Source organism: Cygnus atratus, chromosome 3 (genome assembly GCF_013377495.2).
Source record: "Cygnus atratus isolate AKBS03 ecotype Queensland, Australia chromosome 3, CAtr_DNAZoo_HiC_assembly, whole genome shotgun sequence".
NCBI lineage: Eukaryota > Metazoa > Chordata > Aves > Anseriformes > Anatidae > Cygnus > Cygnus atratus.
This window is the reverse complement of record NC_066364.1, coordinates 89,680,838-89,695,761: the sequence shown is the minus strand read 5'-3', so window position 1 is coordinate 89,695,761 and position 14,924 is coordinate 89,680,838. Positions and strand designations below refer to the sequence as shown.

Genomic DNA, 14,924 nt, shown 5'->3' with positions numbered 1-14,924 from the left:
AAGTTAGCAGGCTGACTGACATATGCTGTGTAGGCAATATTCAAGAGAAGCTACCTTAACTGTAGGTTTAAAATATCTCACACTAACATCGAGCTTAGGTGCCTGATTTAGAATCCTCTTAAATCAATGTATTTCACCAGAGGACATTTTTTTTCTCATATGTGTTATGAAATCTTCTGTGACAGCACAGCAAGGTCAGATTCCTTTTATTATTATTATTATTATGTTACTTTATTTTGAAAAAATCATGGTAACAATTTCCAAAAGGATATGTTCAAATGTGTCTGTTAGAAGCAGATTTTTGAAAAAATCAAAGCAGATTTTTGAATTCTCACTTAAATCCATTGAATGCCTGGTCAGCAGAGATGCTTCTGAAAGTACCACTAAACATCTATTTGTGTCTCTTGGCACTTTAAATACTTTTTGTAAAACTTTTTCTTTAGAGCTCATATCCAATTAAAACCAGTTAGTGAATCTTTACAAAACCTCTCTCATCTATACTGTAGAAATGTCTCAGTGTTCATCTGTATGAGACCCCTTGACTTCCTTGTGTGATTGGTGTGTGTCCCTTGTTCTTCCTTTTTATTTCAAGTTCTTGCTACCTTCTACTCTGATATTTTTATTTATTTATTTTTGATAGTCTGAAGCTTAGTTTTCTATTTGTACTTTTAGATGTACTCTATTTATTACCATTATGGCCACAAATATTATCAGGCAGTGAGTAGCATTGCTTTATGTATGTGCTTTTGCTTTGTTATTACAAAATGCTGTTCAAGAAGAAAAGCAGATACACTCTGCTATCTACCTGACATGTTTATTCTCTGCAAAAACTCTGCATGCATAACATTAGTGTAGACATTTTTTAACCTGTATGAGACAGTCTTGGTCATTTCACAGTTCTTGCCAAATCTCCCCTTGATTTATTCATGCAGAGATTTAGATTTGTGTGCGTTTCATCATTGGAATAAATGATTTTCAACTGTGTAGAAACTCTTTACATGTGCCATATTATAGCCTTCTAATTCAGAAGGATCTCTTTACATAGGAGGTAGCAAAAATGTCTTTGCCAGTATATTTAATAAGAGAATGATATCTGTAATAGGAAATGTATGCTTCTTTCCTTTGCAGCGCAAGTGTTTAATGTTAGTAATTTGTCTGTGGGTATGATACTGTTTGATTGCTTTACAAAATTAGAAACCTTATTTGTATATTTTTTGCCCTTTATATACAATTGAAAAAAATCCAAATGATTAATTCCTTGCCAGATTGATTTTAGGTAATCTCTTTGGAAGCCAACCTGTTGGTTATCTAAACAGGCAGCATATAAATCCTAAATGCTGCTTATAGTATTAGCAAACTGCATATAATATTCATAAATCTGTTTCTACTCATCATCAATAGGGAAGAATATGCTTTTGCTCTCTTTTCAGTTGGCCATATTGCTCTGTTCTCCTGTTCTATTCATCTGTTCTTTTTATATTTATAAATATATAACATATGTGTTTTAGAACTTCAAATTTTGACTATGTCTGTGGCTTTTGGTTTGGGTATGTTGGTGGAACAAGAGGGAGGAGATCTATTCTACTATGGCCTAAAAATGCCTTATTCTTTTTTCAGAAAGTATGTGTCTCCTAGTTGTGCTCTCACTGTTTTCTGGGGGCTGGCACTTTTTTTCCAGGTTCTCAAGCTTGTTGCCTGACTTGGTGAGATATGTGCTATAGATACCTCCGAGTATAGACTTGATAATGTGCAGACAACTAATTCTGTCAATAATGGCATCTTTGGAGCCATGAAGAAGACATATTATCCATTTGGCCTCTATAGGAAAATCCTTTTAGAGGTCTCCAAATTACCTCATAACATGATTTTATAGGAAATCTATTGCAAAAGTCTAGGTAAGCAAACTTCTTTAATTGAAGGAACCTCTCTACTGATCTCAAGTGTTTCAGTAGCTTCTTTGTTAACAGTCTATTTTTCACAAACTTGGATTTCCATTTTGCTTGTCATAAAGTTCACGGCTGACACACAAAATTAATTGTTCTTTAAGTGAACTTAATTTTGATAGATGATATACAGTGTTGGTGATCAGGGTTAAAAGGCAAGCTCTCCCAGAAATGAATCATGGCACATGAAACAAGGTCAAAATGAGTCTTTCCAAATATGTGTTTTTAGATCGTGCATCCTGCATGCTGTTGAGAGCTCTAAACTTTAAAAACATACTCTCAGTTGGCTAGGAGTACTTTTCTGATGCATTTCAGCTGTGTAATTTGCATCCTGCTTCATGGAAACACAAGACTGATTCAGAAGTGGATTATTTTTTTATTTTTTTTTAAGATGAAAATCTGTTTTTTGGTGAACGGGTAAAACTGAAGTAGCAGAGTGCTCATCTTACCAATCTGGAGTTGTGCTATCAGAGAAATTGCATGGAATCTAAAATATTGGGTATAGAAAGCTTTTGTGATTTTTCTGTGGTCTAAATGGTAAGCAGGCTTCATTAAAGAATTCCTGAAAGGTGGAAAGTAACAGAAGAGAAATAAAGTTGATAATGTAAAAGCTGTCTGTGAGCTGCAGTACTGTATGTGTTTACATTCTTAGGAAGAATGTTATAAAGAGGGGAATGATAGACCAAGACTTTGTGACTGATTCACCGTCACTAACCAGAGACCACTGTTAGTTTAACAAGTTTTCACCCCAACTGTTTATGACTGATTTTCTCCAAGTGTTCATCCCAGCATCATTGTAAGAACAGACTTGTGTTTTCATTCAGAGCCTGGTATTATTATTCAAACTCAACTAAATCAGCATTGCAATGCCTTTCTTTTTGTACTATGTTAATATATATAAACTCAATATAAAAATGAGATTTAAATTCATATCATAAATGATGGGATACTGTTCCATTGGCATTGACTTAGAAAATTATTTACTTCTTTTCTGGTGGGAATTTTTTTACTCGTTTTCTCTGCTGTTGTTGTTTTGTTTGTTTTTGTTTTGTTTTTCTGAGGAGCACTGAGAAAGAAAACCCCATTATTTGTTTACTGTTGTTTTTCACAGAAAATTGGTCTTTATTTGATACTTTCACATTCTTCCTCCTTCGGGGAGTTTCTGTTGGAAGAACTATTCTTCCTGATACAGCAGGATTCTGGCACTAGACTTCGGTACACTCTTGCTCCTGTTAGTGTAAGTTAGGCCTGCTGTCTTAGCTAGGCAGAAGCTAAGAATAGAATAGAGCAGAACCTAGCATTCCCTTTTTCTTTTTTTTTTCCCCACTTGGCTTTAGCCGCTGTAATAATATTAATAAACCTTTAATGGTGTGTAACTTCTTACAAAGAATGCAGCAGCCTGCTTGTTAACAATATTAATTACAAAAAATGAAAGACTTTATTGGTTTCATATTTGTTTCTATGCAGAATCGAAGATTTTAACATTTCTCAAGCATACTTTTCAGGTTTCTTTTGTTGTTGTTGTGTGTTTGTTTTCATATTAGTTTAGTACTTTCACTGAAAGTGTCCTATGGCTAGGTGGTTGTATATCAGATTATTGTAGCCTCTTCTGACATTGAAATAGCTTAAATTGACTGTCTTACTTTAAAATTGAATATCAAATTCTGAAATAAAGGTATATGCTGCATATTTCCACTGAAGCAATTAAGTGTGACTTGTAAGCAGTTCAGTTATTTTCATTTCTGTATTTGTAGCTCAGCACGTAACTAGGTTTCTATTGAATTTCAGTTAATTAAAAACTGTTTACATCGTTTCTTTTTTCCTGTTGATGTTGGTGCTCTTCAACTTCCTAAGCTAAGCAGTAAGGCGGCTAAGGGCTAATTATTTTCTATAAAGGTTTCTCCAGTGTGAAACAAAATTCTTGGTGTTAGAGGCCTTCTCTGTATTCGGGTTTCTGCTCCAGTAAGGTGTATTTGCTACTAAGCTTTTTATTATTATTATTTCATTACTAGGTCCTTGAGTTGATGAATTTTAGTTAATTTTCATTTTAGTTGGGTGATTTGATTTTTGCCACTAAAGGTTGTGTTACTAAGAGGTTATAATAACTGCATTTTATGTTGATAATAAAGGAGTATAATAACAAAACAAAACAAACATTTCTTCTGCAGTCACTCTCATATAAGAACAATAAAAAAACAGAACTGCTGTAGTGCTAGGCTGCATAAATAAAGTCAAGGAAGGAAAAAAAAATCTCATACTGCATACAACAGTTCATAAATACTACCTTGGAATGGTTTCTTTGTATGTTTCTACGTTGGTTGGGTTTTTCTGCTTGATCCTATCTGTTTCTCATTTTAAGCTTTAAAAACTGTGTTGTTTTTTTTTCACCCCTCTGGTTTATGAATTTCCTTGGAACCCTTCACCATGTCATAGAACCTACATACACAACTACCTTTGATTTTTCTAAAGCATTTTCTCATTGACTTTTGGCAGTGGGTGTAATAGGGACATTATGTTCAGCCCAAGATGTTTTTGAAGAACAGCTTGGTCACAAACATAGAAATGCTTAAAATATGTAATATAGTCTTTGCCAAGCATGCTCATTCTTTTTTGCAAATCCATTTTGAAAAGTCTCTTCTTTGGGCAGCTTTTTTCCTAATTTCTTCTTGAGAGGGCATGCAAATATTAACCTACTATCCTTGGCATAATGATAGAAGATCATCATTACTGCATTTAAGGACTGGTTACTCAGGTCTTTTTGAAAATGAACTATAATTAATGACTTTTCCAAGAAACAGAACATACTACTTAAGAGAGGTCAGGGTAGATAGTCTCCGGGCTGAGCCAGAACAACTAAAGCAAGATTTTGTAGGGAGTTCTCTGGATACGTACTCTCTTGTTCCTCTTGAACATCTAGGCACAACTAGATGTTCATGGCTGGGTTGCTTTATGTGGTTTTCAAGTTTGATCCTTGCAGACATAAATTCTTGTGACAGCTTTTGGTTGTAGAAAAATAGTTTAAAATGCATTTATCTGTTAAAGAACTAAGGATCAGAGATTAGGTAACCATCTTTGGGTACATAATTATTGCAAAGGAGAAAGTTACTCTTCATCTTTTGAAGGTAACTGAATGAAAACCGAAAATCATTTTGGCTTTCCTTTACTTGTTGCAAAAAATGGTTTTCTTGCTCTGCTTCTTTTAATAGGAGGATAGCTACTGACTCTATGTAATGCTTTGACTAGGAAGAATGCGTTGGAGTTGTAATTGTAGATGTCCAATATAAATTTCTTAAATCCTTTACAGCTCTAATTTATATGATTCTGTGTTCTAGTTTTCATATATTTTATATATGTCATTGTATTTTTTAATGTCATTTATATATCTCATTGTAATTTTTACATGGAAACCTAAATGTACGTGATTTCATCTGCTGGTATTCATGGGGATGGGGATCTTCTTTGTGTTTTTTTGTTTGTTTTCCCTTTTCATTTATTTATTTGTTTATTTCTGTAGTGTTCAGACTAGGCTGGTCTGTTCTTGTTCTAATTCTTAAAGTTGAAATTTTAGAAAAGTACCTAAACATACACTGAAGTTTCTGCGGTTTCCACCAATTGGCAATGAAACTTAATTGGTTTAAACTTCTGATTTACATTCTGCTATTTCAGACTTGACTCAGTCTTCTGGTGCTCAGACCTGTTTTGCCTTCCATGTAGTCCTTGAGACAGCAAAAAATGAATTGGGCTGTTATGTTTTTTCACAAATGCCAAACATATTAAAAGTAGCATAAGAATCAGGAAATAGAAGGTCATATCTATAACTCCAGCTTGTCTAACTCATTACACTTTGACAAGTTAAGTTTGACTCTTGACTGGCAATCAAAAATAGAGCATTTTTTTTTACAATAATTATATATTATTTTTTTCTCTTGAAATATTTTAACTTTCTGCCATGTTATTCTGGTAATGGTAACGGTGGAAGTTAGTGTAATTTTTTTGATTGATTTCCATAGCCTAAATCCATGGTAACCTGAGTATGGCTAAGTCCCTGGCAAACAGGTAATCTTAGTCAGGGTAAAATATCTCCTTTCTACGTTGTAGTTCAAGATTAAAGGCTCATTTTTATAGATGACTTCATATAGCCAGTCTAGACAGTCTAGTTATAAAAAATATTTTTGTTTCCTGTTATTCACTGAAATCAATATGGTGCTTAGGATAGTGACAAATACTGACTTTCTCCATGTCCGTGTAATCACTCTATAGCATTCTTCTTAATAGTACAAATGTCTGTCTTTTCCCAGTTACTTATTATTCCCATTAAACAAATGCCTGCCTCCGTGTATGAAGGGTTAGTTCTCCTGGTCATGGTGTGTGTAGAGAGTCTATGAATATCCTCTTATACAACAGACCTTTTTTTTTCCTTTCTTTTTTTTTTTTCGTTGAACTCTTCATGAGGAAAAAAATCGTGTAGCAATAAGTAGAATTTTGGTATCTTTTGCCCAGTAGTTTTTGTAGTCTTTTAATGTGAGAAGATGATCAATGCCAATAATGCTTTTGTAACTTATATTTATCTTTAAATAACCTCTCTTTTAAGCTCTCCACATGTAAAGTTCACATTGTCTTCAGTGGGTGTTCCATAAATTCAAAAGTCATTAATTTTGCAAATACAATGACTGGTATAAAAAATGTATTTGTCTCTTGTTCTTTAACTAAAGTGATGAAAATGGGAGAGCACGATTTATCAGAAACTACCCAAGGGTTGCTGTGTTCTTTTTCCCCTGTTCTGAGTATAGGCACTTTGTCGTGGTAAAATCTGGAGGAGAAAAATAACCAAACCTGTCTGTTATGTTATACTATCATACAGTTCCTAGTTTCCATGTATTTTTCTTCTAAAAATAAAGAATATGGTTGTTGGTGTGTTTTTTTTTCTGTTTGTCGTGCATCTCATAGTTTCATCTTCTCACAGGGAATTGTTACTACAATATAGTAATGCGACAAGTCTTAGTAAAAGAAGTTTTCAAAACCAGGGCAATCTCCCAAACAGCTTTAGGTACTGTAATATTATAATGACTAAAATTTTGGTTATGGAGTTACAGCAAAATGCTTAAGATAATCAAATAGCAATAATATTCCCAATCCTGTAACTGAAGAGGATAAATGACTATTAAGGGACATTCAGAAGGCTTGAGTATTATGGGAGGAGCTGAACAGAACTAGTCAAAAAAATGCTAGGGACAGAGATAGTTCTGAATTCCTACTCTTCTCTGACCATTTGGCAATAGATGCAATTATTTTAGATACGGCACTCAGGTTCACCTAAGATCATCTTCTGAGGATAGTAACCTAAATAAACAGTTAAAATCATAGAATTATTATTTACAAGGCATGTGACTGTAATTGTTGCCCACCATTTGCCTATTACCTTAATGGTTATGGCATTTGTCGGGAAGCATGGGCCTTTAATCAAAAACCAGCTGATGGAGTTCAAACTTTCACTTGCTATTTTCCAGAAAGATATATTAGTAAGTGGGTTAGGGGCTGATTTTGGTTTAGAGGTCCTCTGTCCTTTTTCTTGAGGATAATCTGCCATACATCCTGGAACACAAAACCCAGGGAGGTGATAAGAAAGCATGCAAGAGAAAATCTGACTGTATGCATACAGCTGTGACATCCAGCTCAGAGGGATAGTATATTATACTTGTGTCGGTTTCCAGTCTAGATATTTTAATTTGGTTTTGAAAGAGCAGAAGGATGTTCCTGTGTGCCAGATTTTCTTATGAAGACTGATTTATTGAAATAAGAATTACTTCTGCTTACAAAGATGTTGTCAGGTGCTTGTTAAATAAGTATAAATTATAAGAGAATGAAATGCTGACTACGTTCCATTAATCAGAAGAGCAGTAGGTCTTTGAGAAACATATAAATATCCGCATCAAAAAATTAGTTGTTCTGCATGGTATTTGGAGCAAGCAATTTTATATATGAAAGTTATGTTATCAGCTGATTCTCGTAACATAAAAATAAATAGTTTTATCTTCTGACAATAACGATAGATATTAAAAATCCTATGCACAAAGCCTCTAAAATTTCATCTGCTATGTTTTCTGAGAGGACAGGCTTTAGATCATGTTAATTATTAGATGGCAGGAGAACAGAAGGTTATAAAATAAGTGAGAAGTACTAAAGATTACTTCTTCATTGCTTTCAATTCTAAAACTATGCATTAGAATGTGAAAGTATTTTTTAATATGCAGTTGTAGAATCTCCAGTATCAAATCCAGGTCTTAATATCAGGCACAAAAGTACGATGTAATTGCATAGACTTTGAAGGAAATAGCCTGCTAATATCAGTCAGCTTGGTGAATCAGAATTTGACAAAGATTAGTCAAAAAAATCTTTAAATTCTTAATTGAATTCTAATTCTTAATTCTTTAAATTCTTAATTTAAATTCTTAATTTCTAATTCTTAATGTCAAAAGATCTTTAAATTCTTTAAAGAGTTGTCTGCTTGTTTGTGATTTTTTTCCCCCTTAAAAATGTTATGTCTTTTCAGGTTGGATAAGTTAATTGAAATGTTTCTGGAAGATAATGATCCTGAAAGCACTCTGGATGTTGGTGCAGACATGCGCAAGATCAAGTACTGCTTCTCTCATGTGAAGGTATTTCTTTTAAACATAGTGAAAGTGCATCTGGGACTGAAAATTATTTGAAGGCATTTACAGTTGAAAAGAGTCAAAAGAAATGCAGTACAGTTGAGAGGCATTGGAAAAGGGTAAAACAAAGTGTGCAATGCAGGGAGGACTGATAGGAATTTCAAATTTAATTAGAAAAATGCAGCAGAATTGTGTAGAAAACCCAGCAAGGATCTCAGCATGTGGTAACTTATAAGAGAGGACTGCAAGTTATTTGAATAAACCCATTACAAGTTATTTGGAAATGGGTAGATACATTCATCGGTATTCAGAGCACTATGGAGTCTTTATTTTTGACAAATCAAAAGAGATAAAAATAAAAGTAAAAATACCATATCCTTGAATCTGTTACACTAACTGTCGTAATAGTGTTGTAAGACCTTCTAAATTGTTGAAAGACACACTTGAAGTAGGAACAACAGAGAAATCAATAGAAGGTAATATATACTTTGTCTGTATTTTGGGATAGAGTTTTCTGATATAATAGTGTATACATTCCTGACCTTATTGTCTTTAAATAATTAGGTTTCAGTTGTATTGTTAATGGTGAAAGCACTGTAATGCTAGAGAACACTTGAGTGTATGTGTAGAAAGGGTAAAGTAATTTGTATGTTTGGTAGTGAAGATCAACTAATACAACTTGCCCAACCCTTGATGCAATGCATATAACTTGACAGTCAACTGGTGACATGAGTTTGTTCTCTCAAGAGTCTAGGCAGGCCTTTTCCTTTGCAGCCATAGCTAGACAGTTACAGAGTAGAATAAATACATAGCTGGAGGTAAGGTTACAAGAGCATACCTTTTGTTTGTTTCTTTCTTCTGACAGCAATTAATGAACCATTCAAAGATTTCTGATAAAAAAATGGTCTCACAACACACCTCTGAAGAAAAAGACACTAACAAAGAAGTGGGAAAAGAAGAGTTGAAAAAACTGAAAGAACTTCTGCAGCAAAGAGACAATGAGATCAGTATCCTTTGTGAAGGAAAAAATAATATTTGGGTTTCAGCTAATGTGGCTACAATATTTTTTTTCTGTGTGTGAGATAGGAGTTGGCTGTATGAAAGGAATTTCTCCCTATTGACCCCATTGTGTTAAAGCAATTACTCAGTTCCCAACTTTTATGTGGCAGGACCCCTACTTTGCACCTGCTTCTATTTCAATTGTGACCCAAACCAAAAGTCTGGATTCAGGCACCACTTATCTTTAGAATGGTCCAGCCAAGATCCAAATACTGTGGATAAAGCCACGCCTAAAACACTTTCCTCAAGCAAATTAAACCTTTTTGTAGAACGGGAAATTCTGATGCTATAAGAAGATAAATTTATTACCTTACAAAACATGCACCTTTAAAAATTAAATTAAAGCTAAGGCCTTTAGCATGTAAAAATGTTAAACTGCTCAGATGTGCTTTGTCCATTTCAGGGCCCCACAGCAGACAGGAGTAGCTGCACCATTGCATGATGAAGGTAGGGAGTTATTTTTAGCTGGCTGACAGAGCTGTTGGCAGACCACAGTATCACCATGTCCTTAACTTTGTGGCTACTCTGTGGGTAAAATTTGAAAGTGGCAGAGAACTGAAAAACAGCTTTGTTTTCTTATAGATTTATAGGTAACATACTTTCTTTCACAGTTATAAGTAAAAAAGCAAACTCAGCTGTATTCTTCATATACAGCAATTCCAGATCTTCTTTTTTTTTATGTGAAAAGATAATTATTATTTCATTTGCATGTGGCATGTTACCAGTCTGAACTGAGGTGGCAGGAAAGCTTCTCAATTTTTGTTTTGTCACAGAAAATGTTTGCATTCCAAGGGGCACTTTCAAATAATTTTAGTCATAATACTGAATTATCCTTTCTTTAAAAAAAAAAAAAAAAAATTGCTTAATTTTGGTACAGGTTTTCAGGTCTGGATATGCTTCTGGATGTACAGAAACATTTCTTCCTGATATAAATGATTTAATTGGTATGAAGTTGCTAATGAGAAAAAGCTAAGCATCTATATCAAATGCTCCTGTACTTGATAGATATATATGGCTTTGTTTGCTGAAGTACAAGGAAGAAGCACGTTGGGTAAATCCACATAAGAGATATATATAAAAGTATAAAACTTTGAACAAAAAACTATTTTTCAGTATGCAGCCTGTAAGTGACAGTACATCATCATTAGAGATTTAATAACATGACTGCTGTGATAAAGCGATGGGAAGTATTGAAGCTTTTTAGTCAATCATAACTGAATTGTAAAATGTTTTATTATTGCTACCCAGTCTAGTTAATAATATTCCCCAAAGACTACTTAGATTTTCTGTGGTTCATTTAGAAGGTTAATTAGGATTAGAATGAATACCATATTAAATATATATATATATATATATATATATATATATATCTCACAGGAAGTCCTGTGGTTTTGGCTGAATGTAAACACAATTTTCATTGTAAGCCCTTTATCTGCTGTTAGGCAAAATGTATTTCTATGAAATATACTTCTAATAAATATGTAGTGTTATTTATTATTTAGTAAACCTTATTGTGAAAAGATTACAAATGTCATACTCTTGCCAATCTACCTGTAAGTTAAGGGTTTCTTTTCTTTTCTTTGGAAATTTTGTTTAAAGAATTTAAAGAGTAAAAAAGGGAGTGTCACACAATGTCAATAAGTTATTGGAGTTTTCATTTCTGTTTGTCTGTAAATATTTTTATCAAGCACTGATTGAATGGGATCAGCAATTGTGGTCAATGTGTGAATTTATTAGTGCTTAGTAGAAATGATTCTGCTGTTTTGCAAAAACTAGGGTGCCTGGATATGATTATAAAAAATATGCCCAACTCTAAATTCACATTCACAAATTGGCTTCCATATGTGATTTGTTCCACTTGAATAAAAAAACTTAGGGATAAGCAAAGAAGATTTTTGCTATATAGAAGAAACCCTTGATGATTTCCTTAATGTATCTTGCAGATATTCTAGTAAATATGCTAAAAAAAGAAAAAACGAAAGCACAAGATGCTCTTTTCCAGCTTAATGCTGTCTCTGCTGGTTCTGCAGCCTTGGAGCGGTCTCTTTCTATAAACTTGGAAGAAAAGTGGAGCCCATCTAACTGTTTTAGACTGAAAGAGGCAAAAGATCTCAGCTCTTCAGTTAACAGACTGCCTTTTCTTTCCAGACAGACAGGTTAGTGTAATTAAGTGAGCAGTTATTGGGTTATTTCAGTATGATCTTCAGCATATTATTCAGATGTGTAACAGAACCAGAGTTTTATTTTCAGTACCAGCAGTATTGTGCTAATTCTGTATCTACAAATTCAGGGATTTAAATTTATAGCCCTCTCAAGGTGCTGATGGCTTTAACAAACCGATGTGAATCCTCTCTTGAATGGTCCTCCAAAAATGGAATATAAATTCAGTTGCAAGCCTTTAAATCTTCAAGTAAATTTGTTCTCAGAAAAGAGTTTTTTTGAGCATAACTCATAAAAAATATTAGGATATAACATTTTTCCCCAAAAGATTTGGAGGTAGTGACTTTAAACAAAAAAAAGAAATCTAAACCAGAACAGTAGATATTGAAAGAAGTTCTGTGCAGGCATTATTAATCATACAGTATCCTAAAACATCAATAAACACTTTTATCTTTTAATCTTTCAGCCTAGGAGAGAAATGTTATATTCAAATAGCATGACATTTCAGTAATTATGCTTCTAGCTCTTATATCAAATTGTAAACACAAGTCTTTTTGTGATTTTCTTTAAACATTTTACTTATATTATACTATTTTGACATCTGTTTTTTATTTAATTTTTTAATAAACCACTGTGATTATTGCTATTATTACTAAATTAACGTGATCAAATGAATTGAAGCCTTAGTTCCAGAATTGACAAATAACTGCATTTTTGTGCATGTGAATAGTTTTATTGAAATGCTACCTTTCTGCAGCAAGACCTTGGTAAGTGAGAACAAATTCAAAATTCTTGTTCTGATGTATTTAAAAATAATAACTATTTGTGAAGTGGTTCAATAACTCCTTTGCAAACAAGTTAGAGCTGAATTGATAAATAATGCATTCATTTCAGATAGCTAACACACTCAGAATATAGTTTTACCATGTGCCATACCTTTGTCAACAAATGGGTGCTATTTATCCGTATGTAACTGATAAAGGTCTCCTAGTAAAGCCAATTTTTGTTATTCATTCTTTACTCTACTTGAGCTGTTTTGTAAAATATATTAGGTAAACATACAAAATACTGCTCATTGAAAAAAGAATAATTTGGGACAGATGGTTGGCACAGGGAACCTTCTACGACGATGAAGTATTTTCTTTGGCTAATCAATAAGTAAACGTAACTGATTCCTATCCTATTAGGATAATGAGTTTTAGATGGACTTCTGTCATGAAAAGGTAATTTGTTTTGAGATGAGACTTTTTATATATAATTGGATTGCATATTATATGGCTTTCTCATCCTGAAAGGAACTATAAACCTATCCCCTTCTTTCCATGGCTTTTTTCAATCAGCTTTGGGTCAGATTCCGATATTCCATGATATTCCGTGTGGACATGAAAACAATAAAGTCCTCAACAACCAAGATGCAAAATGTGGACATAAAAACCCTCCCTTAGTTTCACTACAATTAATTTATTTTTAAAATTTGTGCTCATATTTCTGTGAGGGCTACAGATAAATAATAAATTATTTCTAGATTATTGTAACTGGCCTTATATGTCTGCTGTCCTTTCCAGTGGCCTGACATTCTGCCACAAGTCTAGTCCAGTAATGTTGGCAGCATTAGGACTTCTGTAATGTATTGCTGTTATAACGATAATCCCTTAAAACATTATTTCTTAATGTTTGTGTTATGGTGCTCAAGGAATACTTTAGAGTAAAAAATGTAATAGTAAAGGAAAAAAAAATAGTAGAACAACTGTTAATAATACAACCCATACAGCTTTGCCAGGATGCCTTAAACCCAATCTTGGGGGACCAGTTGTCTTTCCAATAATATAACTGAGTTTCTGTGCTCTCCCGTTCTTTTGTGTCTCTGAGAATGACAGCATTTTCTCCCTAATGTACAAATAACTATATTTTTCTCTTTCTTTTGTTTGATTTCTTAAAGTTTCTGAAAATAAAAAGCTTCAATACATCTTAATATCAAAACTAACACTTATATTTAAAAGTTCATGAAGAATAGTCAGACTATTACATTTTTCAAATCAGTTTGTAGATACAATAAACCTAGAAGGCTCTCAAGAAAAAAAAAAAAAAAGCGGGAGTAAAAATCAGTGAAAAGAAAGACAGTACTAGGACAAGCAGTCTATGCCATGATAAAAACTAATAATAATAAATCTAAGTTACAGTACTGTTGGATCAAGATCGCATTAAAAACAGGGGGGCACATCTACTTAAGCATCCCAGTTTCTTTGTAGGCAAGTTACTATATTGAGATCTTTAGCTGCAAAGCAGTATAAAATTTCAAATGGTTACAACAGTTCTATTTTATTATAAAGCTTTGACAGTGCAAAGATATAGTGGTACATTCTATGGCAGCCAAAAACCCTCAGCTCTGAGTGCTAATGGCTGGGATATGACTCTCTTTTGTATTGGACTCAGACCTGGACATATACGTAAGCTTCAGACTTGATTAACCCAATTAATTCCACCTAACAATGAATCAAAATGTTCTGAAAAAAACACCAGTTGTGCAAAGTGCAGTGGTCAATTTTCATGGCAAAATATTATTTGCAGGTATGTTATTTTAATGCTCTGATATCCACTAAATAGATATTCTGACTGAAAGTTTTCCTTTTAACCTGCAAATTTCTCTATGGAATTCAGAAGCCATCTTTCTCATGGTAATTTCTGATAGCTACAGACCTCCTACAATGATAAAATTATCATCTGTCTCAGTAGATTTGTGAAAGAATAAGAAAGAAGTTTTGATAGGAACCATTACAAAAATATGAAATGCTTTTCTCAAGATTTAGGAATTACCACAGACCTCACCAGGTTTCATAACTATTTTTTCTAATAGAGTCTTGTACATCAGTTAACACAGATATTAAAGAAATCCCAGAAACTTATATTGTCAGCTCCAGAAGTTATAAATACTGACTCATACATCTTAAAGATGAGGATAAATATTCAAATCATTAGATTTCAGGCCAGTCAGTTTTAAAAGATAAGGAGGCAAAAGCAGTATTTAATATTAATATTTTGAAAAAAAAAAAAATAATTCTTCTGCATACCAAATTTTCAGAACTAACTGAAACCATTTGTAGAACCTGATTTT

The 14,924-nt window shown here is 33.2% G+C and overlaps 1 protein-coding gene across 1 annotated transcript in view; it reads left to right on the top strand.

Moving 5' to 3' along the window:
• KIF6 (kinesin family member 6) overlaps positions 1-14,924 on the top strand; it is a 169,634-nt gene that overhangs the window by 60,285 nt on the left and 94,425 nt on the right. Inside the window, exons 11-13 of the mRNA XM_035563115.2 lie at positions 8,494-8,599; positions 9,459-9,600; positions 11,596-11,808. Of these exons, the coding sequence (XP_035419008.1) occupies positions 8,494-8,599; positions 9,459-9,600; positions 11,596-11,808 (461 nt within the window). The remainder of the gene's footprint in view (positions 1-8,493; positions 8,600-9,458; positions 9,601-11,595; positions 11,809-14,924) is intronic.